Source organism: Ipomoea nil, unplaced genomic scaffold (assembly GCF_001879475.1).
Source record: "Ipomoea nil cultivar Tokyo-kokei standard unplaced genomic scaffold, Asagao_1.1 scaffold1149, whole genome shotgun sequence".
Classification (NCBI taxonomy): domain Eukaryota; kingdom Viridiplantae; phylum Streptophyta; class Magnoliopsida; order Solanales; family Convolvulaceae; genus Ipomoea; species Ipomoea nil.
This window is the reverse complement of record NW_017617577.1, coordinates 1529541-1540171: the sequence shown is the minus strand read 5'-3', so window position 1 is coordinate 1540171 and position 10631 is coordinate 1529541. Positions and strand designations below refer to the sequence as shown.

Sequence of the window (10631 nt, the reverse complement as noted above, 5' to 3'; positions counted from 1 at the left end):
GATGAAGTCATTCAAGCTTTCAACAAATTCATAAACAATCAACAAAACGATGTTGAGGAATGCAGTTCAAGTTTAGGTTCTAGTACCACAACACAAAATGCAAAAAAAAATCTTCTAATGCCGAGATTTTAGAGCGTATGCAGCAGGAACTAGCACGGGAGACTCATGAACATGCTATGAGAGTTGATGCAATCATTGAAGAATGTAAACATCTACTTTCAAAGTAAAAAAAATTAGTATGTATGTTTATATCTTTAATTCAATGTGTATTGTTAAAAAAAATGAGTATATATGCTTATTATCATTAATTGAAAATAAATATTCTGTTTAAAAAAAAACATGTAGCCAAAACATTAAAAAGTTAAACAGTTGGACTAGGGGAGTCCAACTTAAGAGCTAAAAAAAAAAATTAACAGAAACGAAATTCTCAAGTCTGTTTGTTGCTTCCCCTTTATATACCCTTCAACCTCTGTTCACATTTTATTTTAGACTACGAATCTCACTACTATTTAGTTTTTCTTTTACGGTTCAAACATATCAAATCTAGTTTTTCACACCAAATCCAATTTTTCAAACACAACAACACCCTTGGATACAATATTTTATTATGGCAGCATTTTTCGGGAGTTATACTACTGATGGCACAACATCTTCTTCAACGATGGTGGAAAGTTCTTCGGAGACAGATGAAAGTTATATACCTGAGTCTATACCATCAAGTAGTGAATACACTACGGACGACGACATAGATGAGCCAGTTGCAGTTGACTTCCAAACAATGGGACAAACTGCTCAATAATATGGGGGTCGAGGTATAACTGCCCCTAATTCTGCTATTCCTTTCCATCATTCTCCAATACCACAAATGACAAACACATTCAGCCACGGGTTTACAGAGAGGGATGATCAAGAAATGATATCATATGACCCCTCAACAAATGTCATATGCATCAGAATGGTTTTCCCAGATTTTCCAACACTTAAAAAAGCTGTATCAACTTACAGTAGTCATCAAATGCGGAGCTTCATAACAAATCACAAGAAAAAAAAACCAATTGGAAAGTCTCGTGTCCAAATTTCCATGCAATACCATCTTGTGGCTGGACATTATCAGCAAGGAAATTGCATGGGGTATCTTCTCAATGGATGGTGACAAAGTTCTTTGAACCACATGATTGCACAGTACAATACAACCAAGGAGGGGCAGACAGAATGTGCAGCAGCGCACTAATTAGTGATTTGATTTTCCAAAAGATCGTTGTCGACCCACAATACAAAATCAAACACATCCAAGTAGATGTGCGACAACACTATGGTGTGGACATTTCGTACAGGAAAGCATGGTACGCCCGACAAAAATGCATTGAAATGCAGTACGAAAATTTCCAGCAATCCTACAATGATCTCCCATAATTCTTGTGTAACTTGCAAGTGTCCAACCCTGGAACGATTGTCGAGATACAGTGTATGCTTTCTGAACTACGGGGTCCAGAATACATGCATTTCATGTATGCATTCTGGGCTTTCAAGCCGGCAATTGATGGATTTCGCTACTGCGTCCAAGTTATTTGTATTGATGGCACACACTTGCACAACCGGTACAAAGGACATCTTCTACTAGCATGCGGATACACTGCAAACAAAGAAATATATCCACTGACATATTCAATCGTTGACTCGGAAAATAATGCCAGCTGGACTTGGTTTCTATGACTACTCGTCGTACATGTCTTTCCCGATTACGATTCAATGTGCATCGTTTCGGATAGACATGTTGGAATAGAGGCGGCATTTAAGGAAGTCAAAGAATTGTAGGGTCGAGCGAAACGTAGGTATTGCCTCCGTCTCCTTCGCAACAATGTATTGACGAAGGTAAGCAGAAACCGGTGGTTACGTAGATTAATATGGGAAGCTGGTACTAGACCATCCAACAACACTAACCCAATGCATACAACTATCTTGCAAAACTCGATGAAGAGGTGTGGACATTATGTCACAATGGTGGTCATCGGTACAGCATTATGACAACCAATCTATCTGTGTCATTTAATAACTCAATTAAGAGTTGCCGGATGTTGCCTGTCACGGCAATAGCACGGATAACTTTATACGAGTTACGAACAATGTTTGCGGACAGACGTACTACGGGGGAGATGATGCATCAACAGCAAATGGTTTTCTCGCCAAAGATTTAAGAAGATTTGGTTGCTAGAGAGAATGAGTCAAATAATGCAAGCATCCACAGATATAATGACACTATTGGCATCTATGGCGTTGCTATAATTTCTGGATATATGGCTCAAGGTCTACACACTCATTTTCACGTTAACTTGACTGAACGTACCTGCAACTGCGGCATGTGGAACGTGGCTGGAATACCGTGTGCACATGTGATAACAGCTTGTAATTTCCGAAGGGAGGCATTTTACCAATTCGTGCCACAAGTATACTCCGTCCAAAACTACAGGAACTCTTACGCAGGTAATTTCTATCCATTGGATGAACATACTCAGTGGACAAATCATATCATTTACCTTCCACCTATTAACGCTAAGCCACGAACACAAAGAGGCCAACGATGAACAACTAAGTTTCCCAATGAAATGGACTTTAGTAGCAATCGCATAACAAAATATAAGTATTGTCAAAAGAGAACACACTGTTCTATGCAATGTCCAAATTTGAATCATTAATAAAATCGAATATTTTAGTACAACATTCATTAATTTTTTTTTTATTTTTTATTTTTTTTATTTACAACATAATCAAAACTGAACTTTTAAATCAATAATATCAAATAACATATTAAAATAAAATATTATTTTATTTTTTTATTTTTTTCGTAGGACTGTAGCAGTCAGACATGGTCTGACTGCTACAGCCACACGGACTTAGTAGTAGTCCGTGCGGTCAAAGTCACGAACTACTAAGTCCGTCTATAACTTTGTTACAAACAAAGTTATAAATGTACATAGTAATCCGTGTCAAACTTTGACACGGACTACTATTGAAGATATGATTGTTACATTCCTTCTCATCAAATACAAATACGAAGACATTATTATTAATTGAAGCCTAAATACATAATTCGAAATACAGTGGCAATACGGAGAACTTAAACAGCACAAACGGAGACCGAGTATTTAGGGGAGAGAAACGCACTCCCCAAGGTCAGTTTTCCTTGATATCCGCTAATTATTTGACCAAAGTTTATGTTAAATTATATATATATATATATATATATATATATATATATATATATATATATATATATATATATATATATCTAAAACATAATAAGTGTCAATACAAGTTATGTCCTTGATTTTTGTCCCTTTTTTATATGCTAATAAATATATACATTTTGCTTTAATTGTTGTACATTCATTTGCATTGGACAAAATCATCCTTACATCGTTATAACACCGTTAATTTTTAATATATCTACCAATCTTACCATACACCTACATCTATCATATATTTTTCCTATTTTAATTATCATTTTATTAAAATTATCATATAACAATTAATTTAATTATAAATTATATTTTAATTAAATATTTATATGAATGTTAAATTACATATGTGTATCATATATATATATATATATATATATATATATATATATATATATATATATATATATATATATGTATGTATATTATTTGTTTATCCATATCAATATATCATATATGTGAGGGTTAGCTTAGTATTATTTGTAAATTATTATTATATAAAAATATAATTTTATTATTTTTTTGTTTTGAACACTATATTATTCAAATATATGATAATTCAAAAGTATCATCACTTTAAGAAATTGCAAAACATAATTTTAACTAATTTTTTAAATTTTGTTACTTACAAATATTTTAATATTGGGTATAAGTTTTCGCGTATCGCGCGTACAAAATGCTAGTATATACAGTATAAAATCTAAAGACAAAAGTCAAAATCCCTTAACCCCTTTGGCCATCTCAGTTTATCACATAATAATCACATTCTTCCTCACTTCTCCTCTTGCGCTGTCGCCGGCTCTGTCTCCACTGGGAACTGGCCCTGTGACGCCGGCGATTCTCCGTCTCATCGCATCCTCAGCTAGTCGGATCCTCCGTACTCCTCCGTCTGCTCAGCGGCTCGTCGCCTCCAACCCTCTGCTCGGTCCGCTCCAGCCTCCAGTACTCCGCGATTGAGCCGTGAGCGAGTCCTGAGTCCGCGTCTCCACCGGCCCCTCTAGCGACGCCCGGTGACCCCACCGCTCCAATCCTCCGTCATTCCACTCTCCTCGGCTCCTGCTGACTGCCTCACTGCCCAGGTTTGTTTTTTTTTTTTTTTTTTTTTTTTTCCAAGAGCAATGTAAGGTTTTGCTCTTTACCACTTCATTAGGTCTTTTTTCTGTATATATATATCTGTTATATCTTCTCGTAAGGAATCTTTAATGTAATGTTTCTCTTAAAGATATACTACTTTGCTATATTGTCTTCCTTCAAATTGTGTTCTTGTGATGGCAATCTTATAGCAGTACAGGTTTGCAAAGTGTGAACTGTGATAAATTGATTAAATTCTGCCCAGAATTTATACAAAAAAAATCGGTTAACTGATTAACCCGAGAACAAAATTCGGTTGGATTAACCGAACGCACACCTCTCTCTCTCTCTCTCTCTATATATATATATATATATATATATATATATATATATATATATATATATATATATATATATATATAAATTGATCGATTTTTGCAGTGACTTGTCTCACTGCAAATGTGCAGGAAAAATCATCCCTCATCTAAATGGTAATAATAGTATTAAAATATGGTGATATACCTGGAAGAAAAGGTTGAAAGTTGAAACTATGTTGTTCTAGTAAGCAGACTGAAGAATTGCATATGGTGATGATACTGCAAATCCTTCCACTGATTTATTGTTTTGGACTTATGAAAGCCTTTTCTTAATGAAGTAATCTTAATGATTTTGAGTTTGTGCCCTATAGACTTATGTGAAAAGTTTGTTTCTGGCTTTCTGCTGCAATGCAATTGTGTATTTTAACAACTATTACTGCTGAATGGTGCTGTTATTTAATCTTGGTTTGGATCTCTAGTATTGATTTGAGAATTAAAATACTTTCTCATTATCAAAGTGTTGGTATATAGTTCAGCTACTTGATTACCAAAGCATAAGAGGAGATTAAATTGCTAAAAATTCTTTAATTTTCTATCAGTCAGTCTGGGAATTTAAAAACTATTCGTTACATTCAAGTTATTTTTCTATATTTGGTCTTGCTTCTTGGAACAAAACCATAATTATTTGCGCTAGAAAACTAGGAAATGTTGGGAATTGGATTCCCAAACCGAACCTAATTTCTAATCGAACCAAATCCGAGCCGAAACCGAACTTTTCCAAACCGAACCAAACTGCAATGTTAAACCGAATGGGGTTTCATTTTTCTAAAACCGAACCGAATACCGAATCACCCACCCCTAGGTTAGGGTGCTATTGCTTTCAATTTAATATTTTTTTTTAATCAATTTTACTCCAAATTAAAAATGCCTAAGCCAAATTATGATAGTGGCAATGATGGTTTTTAAAAGCAATTTTGAGTGAGGGATTAGACTGGGTTATCAGGTTATGAGCACGCATTACTTAACATCACTAATTCACTATTTGATTAACTACACGGTGTGTGTATGCGTGTATTCTTCTGGATCATTAAAAAAAATATTTGTTAAAATTCAATTGGATTCTGATGATGGGTTTGTATGGAATCCTTCAACTGAGAGTTCATTATCACAATAAAACTTTTTATGAATAAGTAGACTAGATTAAATATAACTCGCTGTTGGTTGTAACGTAGGAATTTTATAGTTTTTATTTTTTATTTTTTTAGTTCATAGTTAATAAGGAGTAATATGTAGGTTTGACTAGAGTTGACAGGGGTAGGGATTCCCCATCCCCTAAAATTCTTAAATTCTCCATGGGCACAGGATGGAGAAAGAATTCCTTACCCCAGCGGGGACAAGAGGTGGGGTGAGGGACGGGATGGGATTTCAGGGGTGGAGAGACAAGGAATATGCTCGCGATCCCACGTCACCCGGTTGCCATTCCTAGTTGGGTTGAAACTTTAGATGTAGGCCTACACAGGTCAGCATGCCAGACTTATTGAAATATTTTTAAAAATCATATTTCCTAATTCCTAAGCCTAAACTCCTAATTCCTAAATCCTAAATGGCTGTCGGCAAATGTGTAATTCCTAATCTCGTGAGAGCCTAAGATGAAGATTGCAGAATCCTTGTGGTCGCTGGCCCCATCCACCAGTATGTAGCCAGGCAGCAGTCGTATTCTGAAATCTCAGCCTTCATTTGCTGTCTGCTAATGTTGCCTTGCCAATCATTGTTCGCCAACTTTTAGCCTCGCCTCACATAAACAAGGCATGCTGCATGCTGTATGGAATTGTATTTATAGCTTCTTGTAAGTTCCAAGATTTGAAAAATCCCTGCAGGGATGTGGAGGGGATTTCTTTCCCCGGCAGGGCATGTGATATACTGATATGCCCCCACCACACCCCATTGCCATATCTACTGTCAGTTCTATTTAGCAGAAACTCTTTAAGTTCTATGTGAAAAAGGTATTCGCTTTTGTAATTATGTATTAGGGCTTTGCTAATACTGTTTGGGTCATGTAAGTTATTGCTATAGTATTATTGACTTCAATTTTCTTCTTTATGTGTGTATGTGTTTTTATAATTATATATGTATGAGTGTAGTTCTGATAATATTGTGATGCTATTTTTCTTGTGATAATTCTTATGGAAAATGCTGATGTGCTAAGCTTGCTATTTCTGATTGGTGTTTGGTGTGCAACATTTGTAGTTTGCAATTTTGCTTCTGGGCTTGGTATCATTCCATTTCCTCTGATACTATATTTCTGCTTGATCTTAAGAGTTCAGCAAAGACATAAGATTAAGGAGAATGGGCTATGCACAGCTGGTTATTGGCCCTGCAGGCAGTGGAAAGGTGATTAATGAACCTTGTTGCTTCTCATTTGGACATGTGTTTAGTATGCAACACAGATATATTTGATTTCATGTCTCTTTACAATTTCCACTTGTTAGCATGTTGCATCAAGGACTGATAGTATTAATCATTTGCTTGTGGCAGTCAACTTACTGCTCAAATTTGCATCGACATTGTGAAGCCACACGACGAACAATCCATATAGTGAACTTAGATCCTGCAGCAGAGAATTTTGACTATCCAGTGGCTATGGGTGAGTATGTAGGAGTGTATTATTTCTAATTAATTTAGAAGTGCAATACACACACATTTTAAACTGCTTTCTATTTGGTGCAGACATCAGGGAACTGATTTCGCTGGATGATGTTATGGAGGAACTACATCTAGGCCCTAATGGTGGCCTTATTTATTGCATGGAGTATCCTCTAAGCCTTTCCTATTATAAGAGCATGATTTTATGGTTCTTGAGTTTGAATTAGAGCAATTAAGATCATGATTCATTATCATTGTTTCACTAGAATTTCTTAATCGTAGTTGCTTCAAAATATGCATTCCCTTAATCATGATTCAGACACCTTGAAGAAAATTTGGATGACTGGCTAACAGAGGAGTTGGATAATTATATGGATGATGACTACCTAGTTTTTGACTGCCCAGGTACTTAATATGTATGTATGTGTGTGTATACATCATGTAGAACTGAAAATTCTTACATGTAGCTACTGGGTGATGGTTTCTACCATGAAAATTCATTGAAAACAAGTGCTTGTTTGGCCTAAAGCTTATTTACTTATATACTCTAAGAAGCCATTAGCTGATTAGCTTGGCCAAACATTTTTTTTTTTACAAATTGCCTTTCAGAGTAGATAAGAAGCAAATCAAGCAATTTCCTTTTTCTTGAGAAGACCCAATTGGGAGTGACATGGATCTTTTAATGATAATTTTATATTCCAAAATTAGCCTTATTCCTTCTAAATCATTACAAAGAAATATATTTGGAAAAGATTTTTTTAATAAGTTCTTTTTGAAATAGATCTTTTTGCCTCTAATGTGTTTCCTGTCCAGACTGCGATTTTATTGTTTGGGGTCAGTCATTTCTGTGTTTACAAATATTGCAATTGTTTTACAGGTCAAATTGAACTCTTCTCACATGTTCCTGTGCTGAAGAATTTTGTGGAACACTTAAAGCGAAAGAATTTCAATATCTGCGTAGTTTACTTACTTGATTCTCAGGTATACACCTCTCCTCATACATACCATTGATGCCCTTTGGTAGCTCATGCGCATTATATTATTAAGCATCCCGTTGTAATGTTTCAGTTTATCACGGATGTGACCAAATTCATTAGTGGTTGTATGGCTTCCCTCTCTGCAATGGTTCAACTTGAATTGCCTCATGTCAACATTCTCTCAAAAATGGACCTTGTGACAAATAAAAAGGATATTGACAAGTTAGTCCTTTTGCACCCGGATGTTGCTTATATCTGTATAAATCATTACTGCCCATGCCACAAACTTAAAGCGTTCTTTAACTTATTTTCTACCTGCAGTTACTTGAATCCAGAGCCTCACTTGCTATTGGCAGATTTGAATCAGCGCATGGCTCCACAATTTCAAAAGCTTAACAAATCTTTAATTGAGTTGGTAAGAATGAAGAGTCATATTCTAATTAATGATTGGATTCTGACTGGTAAAATTCAGACAGCTTTCCATATAATACTTAGCATACCCATGCACACTTGTGTAATTAAGATATATACCAAGTGACTAGCCATTTTACAAAATCTGTTTTTTTTTTTTTTTCTCTGTATTCTCAAGTACTTTTGTGTTGCGATAATATAAATGCTTACCAATTTGCAAATGCATCCGTGTCCATGTCTGGTGTAATCAAATGGGTTTACACTAGGGGTAACCCCAACCAAGATGGCAAGAGATCCACACTTGTAACCACAAGGTCACAAGTTCGAATCCTTGCCCCCTTGGTTTGAGCCGGTCAGCTATGGGTAATCTAGGCTGGTTTACTTCCTTGTGGTCTTTTGCTAGCTAGAGTCACAAGGCAGGGTTTTCCTACATCCAAAATGGTTGTGGGGCTTCCCTCGTCACCCAAAAAAAAAAAGGGTTTGCACTAGGGTTTCTCATTACTTAATAATTCTTTGTTGCATCAGGTGGATCAGTTTAGTATGGTCAGCTTTATGCCGCTTGATTTGAGGAAAGAGAGCAGGTGATGTATTCCTACGTGTTTATGTAGTCTTATGATGGCTTGTTTCCTTGGGCATTCAAAGAAGTTGAACTATTATGTTTTAATAATTTCCTTTATCTGTTTACCATGCTTCATACAACTGCCCAAAGCTTTGTCACAAAACTCACATATTATGCCCTTTCTGCAGTATACAATACATCCTGTCACAGATTGACAACTGCATTCAGTATGGTGAGGATGCAGATGTGAAGGTCAAAGATTTCGACAACGAGGAGGATGATTAAACCTTCATGTTTTTGGCGGTTTCGGAGAAGTTAAAAATGCTTTTTTGAAGGTGAACGATGGACTAACGATTTTGCAACTTTGTATCTTAGTGTTGTTATTTGTCAAACTTACTGCTAATTTGTTGCTTAATATTTGGAAGTGATCTCATATTTGTTCTTTCAAGTTGCCCGACATTGTAATTATCATTGGTTCCAAAAGCTTCCAAGAAATGCCTAGCTTGAAGTGTATCTCATCTTTAATTATTCGGTAGTATTTGGTAAATGGTTGATAAGCAAAAAATTGGCTGGTTTATCTGAAGTTTGGCTAGTTTGATTGGTCAATAACGTATGGGAAAAGGGTCAAAGGCTCCTAAAATTTACACCAAAAATCAATTAGGATCCTAAACTTTAAAAAAGTGTAATTAAATTCTTAAATATGTTTTTTTTTTTTTAATTAAATTAGTCAAATTTATTGATAACCTGGTTACCGGTAAAATTAAATCGTTGACCGCTATATTTTGCCTTTGACCAAAGCAAATTTTATTGAAAAAATCAAGAACAAATTGCACTTTTGGTCCTGTGAGTATTAGGGTACTGACAATTTAAGTACGTGACTTTCAAAACTCCCAATTTAAACCTTTAACTATGCAATTTTTAGCACATTTGGTCCTCTGGGCCAAATTGCCGGCCAATTTTGGCCGGAAAAAGATTTAATGTTTCGAATTTATTTCTGATGAGGGTAAAAACGTCATTTCACTCTCTTCTTCTTCATTCACCCCTTCTTCTTCGTTCTTCTTCTTCTTCATCCTTGCACTGGGAGCACATCCACGCCAATGGAATTCAAAGAGGGAAGCTCACCTTCTGTAGCAATGCTTGCACATCAACTCCAGCACTGATCAGGGCATAGCAGAGGCGAGCCCGTGAATGGCTAGGGAACGTGGTGAAATCTTGTATACGATTTACAGAGCCCTTACGTACGGCCTGTCGCCACTGTTATACCTCCATCTGCGGTGGCGCAAACGCCGCGGCCTCGAGCATCCCCTCCGGTGGGTCGAGCGTCTTGGTCGTCCTTCTCTCCCTCGTCCCGCTGGCCCCCTCGTCTGGTTCCATGCCGTCTCGCTAGGTGAATCTCTCCTCCTTTCTCGTTACATCC

At 36.2% G+C, this 10631-nt stretch overlaps 1 protein-coding gene across 3 annotated transcripts; it reads left to right on the top strand.

Annotated features, from left to right (window-relative positions):
- The first annotated feature begins 3969 nt into the window (after window positions 1-3969).
- On the top strand, window positions 3970-9536 carry LOC109183695 (GPN-loop GTPase 3-like). 3 transcript variants are annotated; one of them, XM_019333753.1, is made up of 10 exons: window positions 3970-4315; window positions 6949-7015; window positions 7160-7268; window positions 7352-7433; window positions 7587-7672; window positions 8145-8248; window positions 8336-8466; window positions 8566-8659; window positions 9181-9236; window positions 9403-9536. In XM_019333753.1, exons 2-10 carry the CDS (start codon window positions 6971-6973, stop codon window positions 9497-9499), a joined length of 804 nt encoding a protein of 267 aa, XP_019189298.1. In that variant the 5' UTR covers window positions 3970-4315; window positions 6949-6970; the 3' UTR covers window positions 9500-9536. The 3 variants fall into 3 exon arrangements, with proteins under 3 accessions (XP_019189298.1, XP_019189296.1, XP_019189297.1); XM_019333751.1 differs by having other exon boundaries at window positions 3971-4315; window positions 6942-7015; XM_019333752.1 differs by having other exon boundaries at window positions 3971-4315; window positions 6931-7015.
- The last annotated feature ends 1095 nt before the right edge of the window (window positions 9537-10631 follow it).